Source organism: Ursus arctos, unplaced genomic scaffold (assembly GCF_023065955.2).
Source record: "Ursus arctos isolate Adak ecotype North America unplaced genomic scaffold, UrsArc2.0 scaffold_25, whole genome shotgun sequence".
NCBI classification, from domain to species: domain Eukaryota; kingdom Metazoa; phylum Chordata; class Mammalia; order Carnivora; family Ursidae; genus Ursus; species Ursus arctos.
The window spans coordinates 1,064,970-1,083,644 of record NW_026622930.1 but is presented as its reverse complement, the minus strand read 5'-3'; the positions used below and the strand labels follow the sequence as shown (position 1 = coordinate 1,083,644).

The following is an 18,675-nucleotide window of genomic DNA, read 5'->3' as shown; positions in this document are numbered from 1 at the left end:
GGCTCAGAGCACTACGTGAGGTTTGCAGCAAAGCTCCTGGCCACTCCAGTCCCCATCTGCCTGTGACAGCATCAGCCCCTGGACACCTGCCCTCTCCAAGCCACCACAACCCATCACCCACAGCATCGCCCATGGGGCTAACTGGAGGACTTGGAAGGCTCAGGGAAAGGGTCAGGCTGGCCCTCCCTCCAAGAGCTTCCCCAGCCCTCAGGTCGGGCCCCCATCCTGCAAAGGCCCCAGCTCGCAGCATACTCTCCACAATGGGCTCCAATCCACCTGTGACCTATGGAGGCCTTACTGGGTGTATAGCTGAGTGGGCACCAAGCCCTCCTGTGACCCCAAGTGTTTAAGGGTCACACAGGCAGATCCCATAGTCCCTGACCCGTCAGACAGGCCAGTGCACAGGGCAGGGGTCCTTTTAGCCCTGTAGGCCCACACGCAGGCCGGCAGGCAGAGCAAGATCTCAGCACAAACTCCCAATGGCCCAGGGGATGCAGGGGCTACTGGGGGCACTAGGACCAGATCTGGAGCAGCTCTGGCTTTGGGCTCCTGGAGAGGGGCTCTAGCCCAGCCGCAGAGGGAGCGTGTGCCCCCAAGAATGCACAGCCTGCACTTCTGTCCCACCCCCTCCTCCTGAGGGGTGGCTCAGCCACCACACCATGGCCATACGGCCACCCCATAGCCCACCATGCAGACCTCCCTGAGTGCCTGGCCCCGCCAAGCCCCCATCCCCACCTCTCCTGCCCCAAGAGGTGGCCTGGCCTGGCACCATCCTCCCTGTCTCTCCCCGGGCCCCCACCTAAAGCCTGACCTTAGCCCTCTGCCAGCCCCCAGCCGCTCACAGCCGTCCCTGCCCTGCCTGCAGCCACAGGCTTCTCAGTGGCACTGAGAGGCTCTCATCGAGGGCCACCCTCCCTCAGGGCCCATCTGGGAAAGATCCACTGTCCCTCCACCTCCCCTGCCCACCCCTGGTCACAGCTCGGAGCCAGTGGACACAGACTAGAGCTACACAAGCCTTTATTTGATCTGCAGGGCAACTGGCCAGAACCAGCCTTGGTCTTGAGCCCCTGGAGTCTCACTGGGCACCCAGGCCAGGGGCCACGCAGCTGAAGAACCATGAGATGCCAAAGATGACACCGAGGGTCTTGGGGACATCCGGGTCATCTGCGAAGGCCTGGGCACCATCCAGGGGCAGGTGCACAACCTCAATGAGCTCGCCCTCCTCTGCCAGGCCTCCTCCCGGGCCGCCCCGCTGGGCATCTGTCACCTCTGCGTAGAACATAGTCTGGCTGGAGCCAGTGAGTCCCACACCAGACCTATGGGTTGAGACAGCATCTACTGAACTGGCCACACAGGCCTCACGGGCCACCCCTGCCCCTTCCAGCCTCCCTTCTAGCCACTCCTGGCCAGGGAGACCCATCTGGCAGGCAGGACGCCAGGACACACCACCCTGAGTCCCCCGACAGGTTCCCACCACCCCAAGTGTGGCAGAAACCCGGCAACATGTTGGCTATCACTTCTGTGGTTCTTAAGTCACGTGGCAAAGGTGGAAGGATTCTGTAACCGAGGGCCTTAATCACTTGACTTTCAGTTCATCTAGAGATTATTCTGGTGGGCCTGACCTAATTAGGTGAGCTCTTCAGAGAAGATTTAGATGTCAGAGACGTAGGAAGTCAGAGAGACGCCGTCCTACAGGCCTTGTAGACGAAGCAAGCTGCCATGTGAGGGGGCCACGTGGTCCAGGCCTGCAGGTGGCCTCAGGGAGCGGACAGTGGTCCCCGGCCAACAGCCAGCCAGGAAGTGGGGCCCTCAGCCACACAGCCATAAGGAGCTGTATTCTGCCACAACCACGTGAGCTGAGAAGGGGACCCTGAGCCCCAGATGAGTCCACGGCCCCAGCCAATGCCCTGGCTGCAGACCGGCCAGCCCCTGAGCATTGGGCCCTGTCCCCAGGAAGCAGACTGCGGACCCCCAGCCACTGCGAGGCTGTAAATGGGGTTGACTGAAGCCGTGAGGTCTCTGCGGTGTCAGGCGGGAGCAACCTCGTACAGGTTGAGGCCCCTCTGCTCCCATGAGCCCCTCAGCCAGGGCCTCCCTTCCCACCACAGACCCTGGCCTGCACCCAGGGCTCTGGGCTGGCTGGAAGCAAAGACCCACATGGCAACCGTGTGGCCCAGCCTGGGACAGCCCCCAACGCCAGCCCCTCTGGGACGCCACTTCCAGGCTGGGGACGGCTTGTGCTAAGGCAGCCAGGGCATGGAGGGGTGAGAGGGAGTCCCCTCCTTCGGTGGCTGGTGGCCAGAGGGGGCTAGTGGCCACCAGGAGGGGGACAGGCAGCCAGGTGCAGCACCGCGGCCCAGAGTGGCACCAGTGGAAGGCCAGAATGGGCAGCGGGATGGGATGTCTGTGAGGACAGGGCAGTGGCGGGGCCCCTCTGCATCCCGGAAGCCGCGGAGAAGAGGCAAGCACGAGTGTGCAGGGGGAGGGGAGACCCGAGGGGGTCTGAGGCCAGCCAGAGATGTGCAGGGCGCAGGCTGCTCCTGACAGCGGCCCAGCACACAGGGGGGCTTCCGTGCCTCCCTCCCCAGGAGGGGGAGCCCCATCCAGACTCACCCAGCTGCTTCCTCCACCCCCAGCCCCTTATCTGCCACAGTCCCTCCTGACGGCCTGTTTCCGGCGGTGGCCACGGCCCGCGCCTTTGATGGAAGCGCCAGTCTGTGGGGTTTCCAGGCCCAGTTTCCGCCGGCTCGTGAAGGAGATGGGCACGGCTCTGACCCGGAGCAAGAAGAACGTGCCCAGCCCCATCCTCCACTGGGCGATCTCAGAGGAATGCCTGGGCCTTGTCACCTTGGACGGGCAGGTGAGTGGCCTGGCTCACCCCCACACACAGAGGAAGCATGAGCTATGCTGTCTGTCCAGCCCCTGGCAGACCCCCAGGCAGAGCTGCCCTGACCTCGACTCCGGCCCCTTCGGTCCTGCCTCCCCACAGCCACACCTTGTCTGCAAAATACAAGGCTTCACAGCTGCTCACTGCCCAGAGCCCTCCCGGTCTCCCCAGCACCCTTGGGATCAGACTATGGCCCCGAGGCCCGGCTTGTGGAAACGCTACGCTGGGGGCTGTCCACCCACGTGCCCCAGAGCAAGTGAGGCTGTGTGGAGCCTCTGCCAGGACCCTCCCCAGGCTCACCTCACCTGGGGTCGCCCCCCCCGGGGTGCCTCCCACCGGCTCAACCCCGGCCCACATCAGGACCCTCAGGCGCTCTTGGCCCCCAGCACCAAGGACACCTGTGGAGAGCAGACCTGCCCCTCAGACCACGGAGCTCAACCATTTGGCACCTGTGTCGGATGCGGCAGCTCCAGGCCCTGGCTCCTCCCCTTCCTCGGCCTGGAGGTCAGCTCCAGCCCCTCAGCCCCTAGGCCAGGGAGACACCCTGACAGAGCCCTTGGGCTGCGGAGGCAGAGGGCCTGGCCCAACGCTGAGTGGCCCTGCGCCGGGCTGCGAAGCAGAGTTCCCCACCAGCCCCCTCCCCAGGGGAGCAGGCCCCCGCCCCTCTAGAGAAGGCTGCCAGGGGCCCCTGCTTCATGTCATGGGGGGGGTGTCGTCCCGCTCCCACACTTCACCAGGCTCAGGGACCCGTGACAGCGTCCCTGGGGCAGGGGATGCATGGGCTTCACCCCAACGTCCCGTCCTGGAAGGACGGCCCCATGGGGAACATGGGTGGGGGACCCCCGGGCTTTGGTGGGGACTGGCCACACCCCTTCCCCTCCCCAGCCGTGCTGCAGCCCCTGCCCCCAGCCTCATTCCTGAGCCTCCGTGTGACAGCAGATCTGTGAGTCACCCCCACCCCCAGCGCCCGGTGCTTAATCCCACAGGAAGTAGAGGCATCTGTCGGCAGCAGCTGCCACCCAGAGCAGGCCCCACGAGGCTAGGGGCCGAAGGGTGGGGGCTGGCATGCTCCACAACTGGCCCCAAGAGCCCTGGGTTCCGGCCTGGATCACGTCTGAGGTGTGTTCTGTCCAACCATCCCCCGACACCATGTTGGGAAACAAGGAGGAACTGCCCCGCTTGCACGACCCTGGGGACAGGGCGCTCACGGCCTCCCAGCCTGTCGCATCCCTGGGGCGGTGCCGACAAGATGCCCTTCCCCAGCTTTGCAGGCCTGTGGCCCGACCCCACTCACTTGTAGGTGGCGACCCGGCGCAGGTCGGAGGGAGCCAGGCGGTAGCCACACTCCTCCCAAGCCTCCGTGCAGGCCACTTCCTCCAGCGAGAGCCCGGGCTGGTCCACGAGGCCCGCACACAGCTCGTATGTCACCCCCACCGAGCCAGGCAGTGCCACCTGCAGCTGCCGGGGTCCATCCTGGTCCACAGCTGCCAGGGACCCTGGGAAGCGGCGTTCCACCTCGCCCACGTACACGGCTGGTCGGGGAAGTGCGGACCATGGTCACAGCCAGGTAGTGGGTGCAAGACTCCCTCACTGGGCCTTAGTTTCTTCCCCCGGGAGCCCCCTCCCCCAATCTACATTCTGACCCCAGGGCCCCAGGAGCCTGTCCCCTCCCCCACTGCCCACTCTGTGGGCCTCACCTGGCCGGAACTGCTTCACCAACACCAGGCTCTGCTGGGAAGAGTTGAACATGAGAATGGCCACACTGCAGGGGGGTGGACGGAGCTCAGCAAAGAAGCAACTCCCTCACCTCACCTCCCCAGGGCCCCTGGCTCCCAGCCCCCCATTCCCAGCATGCTCAGCCCACCTCCTTTCCCCAAAGGTCTGGGAAAATTGGTCCCTTACTCAGATGGGGAGACTGAGGCCCAGGCAGGGCCAGAGCGTGCCAGGGTCCCACAGTCAGGCCAGGACGCAGGCCTACTTATTCCGACTGGCAGAACGGGGGAACAGGGGTGGGGAAGGACATGCTGGGCAGCTGGACAGGTCGGGGGTGGCAGCAGCTGAGGCCAGCTGACTGACGGGACATGTGGTCCCTGCTGGCCAGCTGCCTACCAGCCACACTCCTCGCGCCTCACTGCCATCCGGCCCACACACCTGATGCTCAGGGGAGGACGAGGGCACCCAGATGGCCTCTTCCAGGTCCAAGAGGGCCCGCCTGCCACTACGGTCCAGGCAGCCTGAGCCGGGAACCAGAGGGGACACCCAGAGAACACGAGGGGTACAGCAAAGCAGAGGCAGGGGGGTCCCCAGTGTCCCAGTGGGCATCGGCCTGGGGCTTCCCCAGCAGCCAGGCCAGGCTGGGCTCTCACCTGTCATGTGTCTTCATGAAGTCCCATGACTTCTGGGTGCCATTCTGAAAGAGGCAGGGCAGCGGTCAGTGGGGCCAGAGGGCTGCCGGCATGGGAGCAAGTGTCCTGGGAATTTGGGCAGGCCAGACAGACCCACCATACCAGTCCCTGCCCAGGCGGCCCACCAAGGCCTGGGCCCATCACGGTCCGATCCGGGAGCTGCAGCAGGTAGGGGAGGGAGGTCAAAGACAGCCTGATGCTTTCCAGGGGCGGGGCCGGAAACCAGAGCACAGGGTGGGAAGGCATCTGAGGCCCAGCATGACCTGCCACCTAGCACAGGCTGAGCTCAAGGCGCTGCAGAAACACACAGTCACCAAGTGCGGGCGGGACCGTGCGGGGCATGGGGGAAGGGCGGGACTGGCGGTGGTGGGGAGCAGAGATCCCGTTTTCAGGGCGGAAGCTCCCTCAGGCCAATGGACAGCGGCAGACAGGAAGGCAGGAGGGCAGGCCGGCTCCTGAGTGCACCAGCACCAGGAGCAGCTGGGGTGGGGGTGCCCCAGCCTGGCGGGGGAATTGCCCTGCCGGACATGGTGATGCGGTGATGGCGACTGGACAGGGGATGACCCCTCCCCCGGCCTGTCTCTCATGCATCCTGTCGCCCTGCTGTTCTGTCGCTTGCCTCCATCATCCTGCTCCCCAAACCTGGGCACCACCCCTGATGGGCTCCCAGGGCAATGAGTGAGTGAAGGAGGCAGTGAGAGGCAGGGGCTGGACCAGGCCTGCCGGGGGAGCCAGAAGGGGCATTCGTGAGGTTCCGACAGGCGGGGTGTATGAAGGGCCCAGAATCCTGCCAGCCGGACACCACTAGGCAAGGCAGGCTTCCATCCTTGGGGCTAGAGTGGACATGGACAGTGACTATTCCACCCGGTCCTGCCTCCTCCCCTAGGGGTCTCTGCCAGAGAGGCTGGACCCAGGGCCCTGGGGCCCTGCCCTGTGGCTGCCCATCGCGTGTCCTTAGCCCATGTGCCCTCAGCCATTGGGTCAGCCCTAAGGCACTGCAGAGCTGCAGGCCCCGCCCTTGGGGCTCTGTCCAGGCCTTGAAGTGGACAGGGACCTGAGCACCAGAGACACAGAACATGCAGCCAGGGCTGCAGAAGAGGGAGGACTTCCTGGAAGAGGCGACACCGTACCAGGCCTCACAGAAGTGAGGGAAGGGCATTCCAAGCAGAGGGGCTTCACAAGCAGAGGCCCGCATGCTGGTCCAAGGGGAGCTGAGCAAATGAGTCTGAGCTCTGCGGGAAGCAGAAGTCCCTGGAGGAGTGGCAGGGGCCTTTGTTTCCAAGGGGATGGTCGGGCTGCCTGGGAGGCCATGGGGAGGCACCACCCCCAGGAGGCAAGCCCGGGCCTGCCTGCAATCTGGCCACCCCGGGGCCGGCCACCCACCCAGGACGCACTCCAGAGAAGGCCTGCCCCCCCAGCCCCAGGCCCGCCAAGTGCCTGCTGTGCCTCCTGCCTCCCTTGGGATAAGTACCACCTCCCGCAAGTCCCGGGGACCCTCCCAACTCAAGATCAAAATGTCAGACCCTTAGGTCCGGCCGGGACAGGGTGCAAGCGATGGGCCAGAAAGGCCAGTGAGGCCCAGCCAGTCCTGCCCACAGGACCGCCAGACCAGCTAGTTGGGTCCCAGGCCCCGCTAATCTTCCAAGGTGGGGGGTGACCTGCCTCTAGTCTGTCTGGCCACCATGCCTCCCCGGCCAGGGATGCAGATGCCCCCCGGTGGCATGCACGGCCCAGGCCCATGTCCCACAGCCCCTGAAGGAAAGCTGCCTTGGCTCCACTCTGGTCACCTAACCCATCGGTGGAGCCCCACTGACAGGCTACTGCGCTTCAGCTCGGGGGAAGAGAGAACGGCAGGTGTGTGCCTGGACCACCTGTGCCCTACCCACTGCCCCCCCCCCCCCCGCCGAGCCCCAGCCCCTTGGGGGCCGCACAGCCACCATCAGGCACTCCCACCCAAAGTCAATGCCAAGGAGAAGGGCCGCGACTTCCGTGTCCCCACAGTTTGTCAGCTGACCCCTGCTTCTGTCCCAGGCCAGCACTGCCAACCTGCCCATCCGCATGGTTTCCCTGTGCCCCTGGAGCCAAGGGCTACGTGGACAGGACGAGTGAGGGCTGCGGGGGCCTCTGTCAGGCTGGCTAAGAAGGCTTCACGGGGCTGGTGAGAGGAAGGGCCGTGGAGCCGACAGGGAAGAGAAGCCGCCCAGGGGGGACCGGGAAGAGGAGCACCGAAGACCCGGAGCACCGTCCTGACAGAGAAGCGGGAGGGCAGTCTGCCTGCTGAAGGCCGGGAGATAATCCAACAGCAGGCAATGCGCTGGGGGCGGGTGGAGCCGCCAAGCAGAGGGTGGGGGGCCCAAACCACAGGGCTGGTTCTCACCCGCCCAAGAAATATTTCTTGTGAACTTGCTCTATGCACGGTGCCCAAGGAGTCAGCGAGGTCCTGCTCTCGCTGGCGACGGGGGGGGATGGGCAGGCGGAGAGGGCTGCCTGCGTGCTGGGCAGGTGGGGGCTCTGAGGAGGTGTCCTCGGAAGGAAGCCCACCTGGAGAGGCTCCCCAGTGCCCTGCCAGATCCCCCTCCTGCGTCCTCAGGCCACAAGCCTACCTCCGCTGCCGAGAATAAAAACCCCCACCTCCAGGAAGCTTTCCCTGACCCCCGGGACACCCCATACGTCCCACTGCAAAAAGTGCCGGGGCCCTGCAAAGCCTCCTCGGAGGGATGGGTAGTCCCCAGAGGTGTCCCGATTCGGGCGCTCACCCGGTCTGGGAACCGGACTAGCACCAGACCCGCACGCTGAGCTGGTAAGCTCCACGAGGGGGCGGGGCCGAGGGCGGAGTCCCAGGCTGTGGGCGGGGCTCCGCGGGGCCCGGGCCGCCGGAGGGGCGGCGGAAGGCGCGCGCGGGCGGGGCGGGCTCACCTGGCGGTAGTGCAGCGTGAACGGCCGCAGGTAGAGCGAGGCCGCGCAGCGGCCCACGGCCACCCCCTCGATGCGCTCCATGGCAGCGCGCAGGGCAGCCCGGCCCGGGCCGGACGCGGGCAGAGTCCGCACCGGCCTCGGGCTGCCGGGCGCGTGACCAGGCTCTGAGCATGCCCAGTGCGCGCGGGCGGGGCAGGAGGGCGCAGGGGCGGGGCGGGGAGCGCAGGGCGCGCGGGCAGCACCTGCCGAGTCCCCGCGCCGGTGGGGCGCTCCGGGATCCGCCCCCGGTGTGAGCGGAGCTGGGGCTAGCCGGTGGGTCCAGGCTGCGGGCTGGCGGGCGCGGGGGCGTGGCTGGAGGGGACCCGCCGGACAAGCAATTGCTTGTGCTCGGGGACTCGGGGCTTCGCGGTCCAGCCCTGGCAGGAGGACCCGAGCGGCTGTCCCAGCCCCCCGGGTTGACCGGGGCCCTGAGACTAGGTGATGCGAGGGGAGGTCAGTACCCAGGGGAGGAGAGGCTGGGCCCTGATGGGAGCAGTAATCAGTCGCGGGTGCCGGGTGGAGCCTGCAACAGAAGGAAGGAAGGGGTCGGTCGGTGGCTGCGCGCAGCGCCACTGCGCGGGCGGTGGTGCGGGACAGTGTAGACACCTCCGGGGAGCCTGAGGGCCAGGAAGACAGCAGCTCTGGAAGGCCCGGGAAGGGGGCGGGAACAGGGCCGAGGCAGAGCCAGGCCCTCCGCTCTGGGTTCTTGGGAGGACTGTCCACCTGGCCCACTTGGGAGGCCCTGCCAGTCCCAGTCTCTGGAGCTGTGCCTCCTTCACCCCCGGGGCGTGCTGTTATCACCACCCTCAGGAAGGCCGACCCTGCCGACACCCCTCCCGAGCCCCCTCCCGAGCCGTGGAAAGGCCCCAACAACTGGACTCCCTCCTTGGGTGTGGATCTGAGGACGCCTTCCAAATGCAGCCGCTGCCTCCCCAGGGGCCTCTAAGAACGGTGGGGAAGGGGAGCTGAGCCCTGCACCAGCTCTCTGAACTATGGCCCCACAGCTCATAGCCAGGCGGGACTGGCCACGTGGTCTCGAAGCTGACTCCCCTGTCTCCTTATCTAGTGCTGTGTAGTGTAACAGGAGGCCCCAGATTTTGTGGCTCTAAGCACCCATTTGTTGCTAAGTCTCTTGGTGCAGGGGTGGCCCTGGCTCGGCTGGGCAGCTCTGCCTTGGGGTTTCCCTGCACGTGTGGTCAGGGGACAGCGGGGACTGAGATCTTCAGGAGGCTCCGTGGGCTTGCACGTCCAGGACGCCTTCATTGCCCGTGTCTGGCAGCTCAGCTGGGCACCCAGAGCAGCTGGGGCTGGCTGGCCATCTCACCGCGCGGGTCCTTCCAGTGCGGCATGGCGATCTCAGAGCAGTGGGGTGCTCCCATGACAGGAGCTCCCCCTGCACAGGGTCACCAGCCCAGTCTTCCCACGACCCGCCTCAGATGTCAAGCACTGCTACTTGGCTGCATCCTGTGTCAGAAGGAAGGTCATGGGGCTGCCCGAGGAAGGAGCCTCACGGGGTTCTGCGGCACCAGGAAAGCATGGTTCCTGGGGCTGCTGTCAGAGAGTCGCCATCACACCCCTCAATAAACCTAGGGGTTTGTGCTTCCCAGCCTTCGTCGGCCACCCCGTGTCCTTCGGACTGGAGAGGCTTACACCAGGGCCCATCCCAGAGGCCGGCCCCACCCCACCCGGCAGCCAGGTGGGCCTGTCCTCCATGCACAGGGGACCCAGGAGCTCATCCTGCCTTCAACCAGGACAAATCCCAGAGCTCGCATAGCGCAGCCAGACAGAGGAGGGGCCACGGGGAGCCAGGAGCGTCTGGGAAGAAGAGGCGGCCTCTGCACCAAGCATCGTTTTCCCTGATTGGAGGGAAAGTAACATTTTCATGATGCAAGCAGAGATGGCTAGTAGTGTAAGCAGCAGAATCTATGTCCCTTCAAGCTGTTAGCAAGGTGCTGCTCCTAGGGGAAGCAGTCTGGCGGTTCCTCCAAAAGGTAGCCACCCAGTTGCCGTGTGAGCCGCTAAGTACATCCTAGGTGTGCAGCCAGGACTGGAGAGGACTCCGCCGACTCCTGCACTGGCCGCCCTGCCGACCTCAGCTGCGGGGAGCAGCCCGAGCCTCCACCGGCCGGCAAGCAGGTCACCCGTGCAGTCAGCCATATGAGAGAGTATCATTCAGCCACAAAAAGGCCCACAATTCAGATAATTCAGAAGCAAGAACATTCTGTGCTGACCATGGCCCCCCAGCCCGTCTCCCCATGTTCCCCCCTGTCCGGGACGTGGCCAGCGCAGGCTAACCGTGAACCTGGGGTCAGGATCCTGGGGGCACGGGCAAGTCTCTTGGGTGAGGTGTGAGTACGGCCATTTCTCTGGAGTGCCTACCGCATGCCAGGTGGCCTGGAACCAGGGAGTCCCTGGTAAGAGGGACTGGGGCAAGTATCCCACGCAGTGCAGGAGGGGCCGAGGCTGTGGGATGGACTAGCTGAGGAGGCGACCGTCCCGGAGACCTGGAGGAAGAGGAAGGGCCAGTGCCGGTGGGCTGAGCTGGGGTGGAGCCCCTGCATCCGTGCCCCGTGCTGCAGCGACCTACAACCATGGACATGCTGGCTGAAGACCGCTTACATTTATCATCCTGCGGCTCTGGGGGCAGGAGTCCGACACGGGCCCCCCTGGGTTACGACCAAGCTGGCAGCGGCACCGCATTCCCTCTGGGGGCTCCAGGACAGAACCCGTCCTGGCCTTTTCCAGCCTCTAGAGGAGCCCACACAGTGGGGCTCTCTCCTGACCCTGCTCCCATCATCGCGTCTCATCATCGTCCTCCTCCTCATAAGGACGCTTGTGATGACCTCGGGCCCACCCCAGTAATCCAATCTCCCCATCTCACATCTGTGCCCCAAGAGGTTCCACAGCTGCAGGTCTGGGCGTCAGGGCGTGGGCCAGGGGGCACCGCAGCCCGGCAGGACCCTGTGTCGAGAGGCCCTGGGACACTTCAGTGCTGCCGGAGCGCGGGAGGGACCCGCTTCTCTGCAGTGGGCAGGAGCTCGCGGGACCCCTGGGAGGCTTCTGCTGGCTGCTGCCTTCCCGCTCTGGGTGGGAGCTGGGGCTCACCTGCTGAGGCCAGGATGGGAGGGAGGGGGGCTGCACGGCGGTCCCCACGGGGCAGGGGGCTGGCAGCCTCGATGGCCTGGCCAGCAGGGCTTCGTCAGGGACCAGGCTGGAGGGTGCTCTCAAGCAGTATCCAGCAACCTGGGCAGATAGACAGGTGGACCCCGGCTTCCCCCAAGGTTCAGCCTTCTCCTAGTGGGGCTGGGGGGCAGCTGTGAGTCCAGAGAGGTGAGGATACTGGTCAGGGCATCCTGATATGAGAGACTCTGGGGATGGAGGGTGGTGCCGGCCGGGAGGGCAGAGGCGTGGCGGGCCAGCAGGAACGGTGAGGTCGGGGCAGGGTGTGGAAAGCAGCTGCAGGACTCACGTCTGGAGCGGATGCTTGTCCTGGTTCCCTCCAGGTGTCTGTGCTCGTGGGGCTGTCTCTTGATCATGGGTTGAAGGCATCGTCCTCTGCCGTGTGATATGTGTAATGCCTTGGTTGGGGCAAGCTCAGCCACAGGCGGCAGGAGAGCCACCTGAAGGAGCCCACACAGCACGGGGCTGACCATGTCACGGGGGCAGTCTGGAAGGAGGAGGCCCGGAGCTGTCCCCTGAGCGCTCCACCATGCACAGCAGGTCAGCCCCACTCCACCTCACGGTCACAGAGTGGCTACTGTGGCCCCAGCATTGCCTACAGACCCAGTGGCATCAGGAAAGGGGTGCAGTTTTGCAACTGGAAGGAAACCCTTGCCCTGAAGGCCCCACTGGGAGAACGAGTGACCATTCTCCTGGCAGGTCTGGGCCAGGGCGCGCACTGCCTTCCCCAGGCACATACCATGGAGGTGAGGAAGAGGTGTGGTAGTGCAGAGTGGACCCACTACCTCAGCGGCACAGTCGGGAGAGCTCAGCTCTTGTCGGCTTCCTGTGAGCACGTGCGCACGCACGCGCCCCCTCTTGCTCTCCCAGGGTTCCTGCTACATCAGCGCTGGGTGTGGGGTTCCTTTATGAGAGTGCGCACTTTGCAGCTTATGTTTCCTTCCACACCTATCCTCTGGTTTCTTCATCGCGTCTTTTTCCTTCTTCCGTGATGGCTCGCTTTACCCATCCGCGTGGCTGGGCCGCAGGCACACAGGGATTTGGTGGAACATGACTCCGGTGTTTCTGGATGAGCTGGGCATCTGACTCCGTGAACCCAGGAAAGCAGATGCCGGCCCGGTGGGGGTGGGCCTCGTCCGATCAGTTGAGGACAGGAGCAGACCATCAAGGCAGAGGGAGAGAGAATCCACTCCCCGTGCCTGTCGTCCTGCTGGGACATGGGTCTGCTCGGCCTGGGGGCTCACAGTGGAGCCCACGGCTGCTCTCCTGGGTCTGCAGCTCACTACCCGCACGGCTGCTCTCCTGGGTCTGCAGCTCACTACCCGCCGGCCGTGGACCTTGCGGCCTGCACGAGCGCTGGGTGACCGGTCCCTCAGAGCGACCTCTGTGCACACGCACATACGTGTATCTGTCTGCTTCTCTGGAGGACGCGGGTCAACGTGCCCGATCACCCTGTGATGGGTCTTGTGTGGCGGCCATCCTGCACTGGTGCCCCTTCTCCAGGACCCAGGGGGCCCTCGTCTCCAGATAACTTCCGTCCCAGTGTCACTGACCCGTGTCTTCCTCCTCCCTGGTCCTTGTTGTCATTTTGCTGGCCTTCTTCAACTGAGAAATGTCTCATGAAAACCCAGTGGTTGGGACCCTCCTCTGATCGTGGTCTGGCTAGGTGGCCCATCCTGGCTTGACCACGGGGCTGCCCGTTGCTTCTGGCATCATGGTAACAGCTGGGCCAATCCCTGACCCTTTGTGGGGGCCTGTGTCCCTCTGGCTGTGTCTGGGTCCTGAAATTCCATTATGTCCCATCTTGGCTGGGTTTCCAGACTCTCAGCCAGTGACACTTTTGGTCCGTAAACATGTCCGTGTGTCCCTGTGTCTGGCGTTTCCCCCTTCTCCTTCTGGTGTCTCCAAGGAGGTCCTCCGAGGACGGTGCCCCGTCCTGTTCCCTTTCATGCAGGGCCATGGGGGGCCCCATGTGCGTCTGGGCAGGTGTGTCCTTCACGGGGGTTGCAGTGCTGCTGTCCAGCAAGCCCCTGGGGTTTTAGGATCGGGGCCTTTTCTCCAGAGGGGAGACCTCTGGCCTCTGGCCTGAAGCACACAGACGGAGCGACGCTGAGCCTGCCTGCGGCTCTCAGCTGAGGCTCCCCGGAGAACCCCAGAGCCGCAGAGCGCCGGGGCCATTCGGCGTCCTCTCCCGCCTCTGCCGACTCCCGTGCCAACGCCGCATGGCGTCCCTGCTGCACCTGGAGGCACGTGCTCGTATCTGACGGTACAGTTCCACCTCTTTGCTTTTTCTTTTTCCCCTCTTCAAAATTACCCTCCTTATCATTAACCTTCGCTCTTCCTTACTCTTCTTAGAGCGAGTGTGGTAAAACCAACAGCAGGAATTTGAATCTCAATGGGCGCTGGCTCTGCCGGTCACCTGGGAGAACCTCAGGCCTGGGAGGCTCGGCAGGCGCCCAGAGCAAGCCTCCGCCTGCATTCAGATCTGCCCGCCTCTGGGTTTTCTCCAGAACCGAGTGCCTCTGCGTGGGCGGGCTTGGCCCCGCGCTGTCCCCCTGCGCTGTGAGCGCCACCCTACTCGGTACCCTCCACCATTAGTGCTGTGGGAAGGCACACCGCTGGTTTTCACGGTTCCGTGTGTTGTGCGTGCAGAAGAACAGAAAAGATCAGTTTGAAGGAACACAGCTTAGTAGACATTCCAGAGCCCACCAGCTACGAAACACGCTGGTCGCTGCTGGGGGCGCTGCTCCCCGCCAAGTAGCCTCCAGACGCTGCGGGCTGCCCCTCACGGTTAGCGCTGGTGCGTGTCCCCAAGCTGCAACCTCTTTGGTTTTGACAAACTGCTCAGCTGAAGCCCCAGGAGAAGAGCGTCGGGGGCCGGGGCTGGCCTCAGCCTCCCGGGGAGTTCAGGAGCCGGGGGGCACACTGACGATCTGGGGACACCCAGGCCCCCACAGTCAGGGCGTTAGGCAGGACCCGGAGGATGGGCTGCCCTGTGTTTCTGCTTCTAACCCCAGCGGGGTCCTCCCGCCCTCCGGCTAGGTCAGGCGCGTGTCAGAGACGCTCCTGGGGAAGCCGTGTCCTCAGCTGTCTGATCTGGGGGGGCCAGGGCTCAGAGGGCGCAGCGGCCCAGCAGACCGCTCCCCCTGCTCCCCTGGGGGCTCCCTTGCTCTGGCTCCCCCGAGAGACTGCGGCTGGCTCTCCGGCGCGGTTTACACTCTCATTTTCACGGAGCAGGTCCTCCAGAGCTTGCGTGCGCCTGGCAGATACAGTGTGGCTCCCGCGTGTCTTCTTTTCCCTTCACACTCAGTGACGGCCGGGCCGGGTATGGAATTCCAGATCAGAGCCCCTTTCTGTGGCGCGGGGTGGGGCGGGGGGGCTTCATTCCCTGCCTGCCTCCGCTGTGGCCACTTCTGCTTCTCAAAGCGTCCTGAGGCCTCTTTGGGGACCAAACATGTCGATGTGGTGAACGCCCCATTTGTGCCAGGAAACCGTGCTTCTCTCTATCGATGGCGTTATCCAGACGCTTCACATCTTTGCTGGTGGAAGCTGGAGCCGTCCGTGCGCAGAGAGTTGCTGGAGTGGGACACTGGTCATCTGTGGCTTTCTGTCTTCTGAAGCTATGTTTTGGTTGCATATATGTTCCGTTTTTCTGATTTGTAGTCATCTCACAAGTGCTGGCATTCCTCTTTGTCCCTGGTGATGCTATTACTTTAAAATGGTTGTCATGGGGGCGCCTGGGTGGCTCAGTGGGTTAAGTGTCTGCCTTCGGCTCAGGTCAGGATCTCAGGGTCCCGGGATAGAGCCCCGCATTGGGCTTCTTGCTCAGCGGGGAGCCTACTTCTCCCTCTGCCTCTGCCCCTCCCCTGCTCATGCTCTCTCTCTCTCTCTGACAAATAAATAAAATCTTTAAAAAATAAATTAAAATTAAATAAAATGGTCATAATGGTTAACTTTATGTTAGGTATATTTTACCACAATAAAAAAATACAGTAAAACAAGAGCCTGAGACCACGCCCCTCCCTGCAGGAGAACACACGGCTGAGGGAGGCAGGGCGCTGACAGCAGACGTGGGCTGGCGGACGACAGGCGGGTTTCTTCGAGTGGGAGGGAGAACCTGAGGATACGGAGGTTCGAGGGGCACATCAGGCTGTCACAGCGCGGCGGCCGTGTGCGGGCCCCCGTCAGGCCAGCCGGCCCGGAGACTGCAGCCCTGACCGGGCGCCAGAGCGGCGATGGCGTTAGTCACTTTCCGGGAAACAGTCTCTGAGCCTCACGGACTGAAATATGAAGCGATACCCAGGGTTTGCTTCAGAGCCAGCGGGCGGGAGGAGGCGCGTGGGGGCGTGAGGAGGAAAGGTGGGGGCCGGGGGCAGGAAGGATGGAGGAGTGGGGTCCACATGACCTGCGCTGGCGAGAGATGGGGGTGCGTGGGGCCACATCGCCGAACGCCATGCCCACGCCACCTGTGCGCCCTGGAGGCCCGCTGCACCTGAGTCCTACGTCTGCAATTTCAGCCAATCTGTGGACTTTGTTTCCCTGAAGATTCCCCTTCTCTATTCGGTCCTTCGGGGAAACCCCTCCCTCCACCTCTACCCTGACAGGACTGCCGGCTCTGCAGCCCTCCCTGTCCCGGGAGAAGCCTCGCCGTGACCTCCCCTGGTTCCTTCTCCTCCAGGGACACGTCATGTCTGAGCCCTGGGCTCCCGCCTCTGGCTTCCCGTGTCCCCGTCTGTGGTCTGTCTGTCTGCCCAGAACCTCTGGGCCACGGTGCTCCTTTCTTCTCTCAAGCTGGGCACCTCCTTGGCCTGGCCACCCTGGCCCCACCATGGAGTTTGCCCAGCTGGGACTGAAGTGCTTGGGGCCGGGGGCTGGGGCCTCTTTCTACGCACCCCGAGGCCACTCCCCACCCCTCCTGCTTGTCACCACTCTTCCTAAGGCCCTGACACCCAGCTCCGGCCTGGTTCCTGGCCACGCAGCTCCCCACACCCTCCAGCCTAAGCCCCTGCCCGTCTCCCACTGCTCCCACCTCTAGCCCGGGGCCCCTGCACCCCCATGCTCCCAGGCTCCTCACAGGAATGCTGCCATGCACAGCCCTGCCTGGTGCTTCTCAGGCTCGTGGCCGACCAGCTGAGATGTAAGCTGCAGCCCCAGCCCTTTACCCCATGTTACCCCATGTACCCCATGTGGGACCTGATGTTGGCCCAAGGGCAGCACTGGGGCAGAGTGGCAGGGGGTGGGGTCATGTGAGGGCAGCCTGCCCCTCCACTGTCCCCCAGGGGCCCAGCCCGACCCTGTCCCGCAGCTGTGGCACAGTACCCCTCAGGACAGCGGGGCTCATGCAGGCCAGAGCCAGGCTGACCTGGGGACAGTAGGATAGCAGGCCCTGGCCAGATCTTGAAGGCTCCGGGGGCGCAGCGTGGGTTTGGGGTGGCCCACCTGGGGAGAGGGAGGCAGGGTTGGGGTGGAGCCCGGGCAGGACCCCAAGGCCTACAGGCAAGCAGAGAGCACGTGGGTGGTGTGTGGAACCCTGGCCCTGACCTCACTCTGGCCCCAACACAGTGCAGACCTGGGCTCTGGGACACACACGGCCTCATGGGCGTGCCCATGTCTCCCCGAGGCTGGTGGCTGCACGGTGGCCCCACATTCCCAGCCTCTAGGCGCCCCTGGGTCTCGAAGGGAAACAGTTCGGCCAGAAGCCCCCAGAACGCCCAAGCCACATCGCGGCCTGGGCCCACCCGGAAAGCATGGAAAACGCGATCCGGGAACAATGCCCTTCGTGTGACAGACTTTCCCCTCTGTGGGAGAAAATAGAGCCAGTAGAATGGCGATTTCCTGCATTTGTGCCTGGGCCCAAGGGCTGATTCACACGGAGACCTCCCACAAAGAGAAGCCCCTAGCCAAGTCTGGTCCAGCGGTGCTGCTGGAGCCTCGCACCCCCAGACCCCGGGGCAGACAAGGTCCAGCAGCCGTCCGTCCTCTGGGCTCAGCCCACCCCCAGCTGCTTGAACGTGCAGAGGGGCTGCAGCTAGACAGGCAGCCACAGGGCTGGGCGATGCTGTGGGGGGCTTCCCGGAGGAGGGAGACCTGGGCGGAGGGCTAACAGCTGTGCGGAGCCAGGCACCAGGCGCGTGAGCGTGAGGAGAGCTTCTTGGGGGACAGGGGGTCCCCGCTTCCCAGAAGTGAGGGACGGGATGCCTGTGGGCTGTAGTGAGGGCAGGCTATGGGGACGGGCAGAGGGGGACGGGGTCGAGGGAGGCACGGTGATGGCGCTGCCTGGGCCTCCTTCTGAACTCTGGGTGAGGGGGTGGGGTGGCCTGGGGGGCAGCCTGGATATGGGGAGGCTGAACGGTGATGGCCAGTGAGGCCCAGGATGCAGGGGCTGAACCTGAAGGTGCCACGGGGTCCTGGGCAGCCACCGTCCTGAAGGGCCCGGGCAGTCGGACCCAGACCCTAGGGGATGTAGGACCTGCTCGTAGGGTGGGGACAGTCCCTCGTGGCAGCAGGAGCAGCCCCAGGGCAGCCCTTGGGGTCTTTCCCTTATAGAGAAGAAGTATGAGGCCAGGACCTTGGGGCAGGAGATTTGACCCCTGTACCCCCGGCAGGGGAGGGGTGCGGACTGGGTGGCCAAGTGCAGGGTGTCCAGGACAGACACCGGGCCAGGCTCACGCTGAATTGTTCTCCTTCGGAAACGCGATAAGGATGCTTCTCCATCCACCTCTACCCGTGACGGAGGCTGCAAGCTCTTCAGAGGGTCCTTGGCTGTGACCTTACAGCGCTGATGTGTGGGGCAGGGCTCTCAGCCTGTCAGGCCAGAGAAAGAGAGAGCGCACAGGGGCTGGGGAGGGCTGAGGCAGAGAGAAGGGCCCAAGCAGACTCTCTGCTGAGCCCAGAGCCTGACACTGTGCTCCATCCCACGACCCTGAGATCATGACCTGAGCCAAAATCCAGGGTCAGACGCTCAACCGACTGCACTGCCCAGGTGCTCCGGCTATGTTTTAACCTTTCTGTCGTCCCCAGGGCCGAAAGCCCCATGTGACCTCGAGGATCCCCTCCCTGTGGATGCTCACTTCTTGGTCTTCCCGGGCAAGCCCCTAGCAAACCACCCTCTTGCCTCTCCTGAGGCTTTAGCCGCGCCCACACCAACACCCACCGAGGCCAGACCAGTCCTCCCCTGGCTTCTGGGGTCCTGCCTGGGCACACCTTTGTTCCATCCCCTGCCCTTCCCCTTCAGGGCCCCCACAGTAC

The 18,675-nt window shown here is 64.4% G+C and overlaps 1 protein-coding gene across 1 annotated transcript; it reads right to left on the bottom strand.

Annotated features, from left to right (window-relative positions):
* Positions 1–1,000: 1,000 nt before the first annotated feature.
* Positions 1,001–8,361, bottom strand: NUDT14 (nudix hydrolase 14). The gene is made up of 5 exons (XM_026515149.4): positions 8,209–8,361; positions 5,254–5,297; positions 4,585–4,649; positions 4,182–4,419; positions 1,001–1,316 (listed from the first exon to the last, which is right to left on the bottom strand). Exons 1-5 carry the CDS (start codon positions 8,287–8,289, stop codon positions 1,076–1,078), a joined length of 669 nt encoding a protein of 222 aa, XP_026370934.1. The 5' UTR covers positions 8,290–8,361; the 3' UTR covers positions 1,001–1,075.
* Between the last annotated feature and the right edge of the window lie 10,314 nt (positions 8,362–18,675).

What these genes read in the sequence shown, in the direction of transcription:
- NUDT14 (XM_026515149.4), bottom strand. Translation starts at nt 8,289, where the DNA reads ATGGAGCGCATCGAGGGGGTGGCCGTGGGCCGCTGCGCGGCCTCGCTC. An exon ending in TCACGCTGCACTACCGCCAG is followed by an intron (nt 5,298 to 8,208) that starts GTGAGCCCGCCC and finishes TGCCTCTTTCAG; the next exon opens with AATGGCACCCAGAAGTCATG. An exon ending in TTCATGAAGACACATGACAG is followed by an intron (nt 4,650 to 5,253) that starts GTGAGAGCCCAG and finishes ACCCCCCTGCAG; the next exon opens with TGTGGCCATTCTCATGTTCA.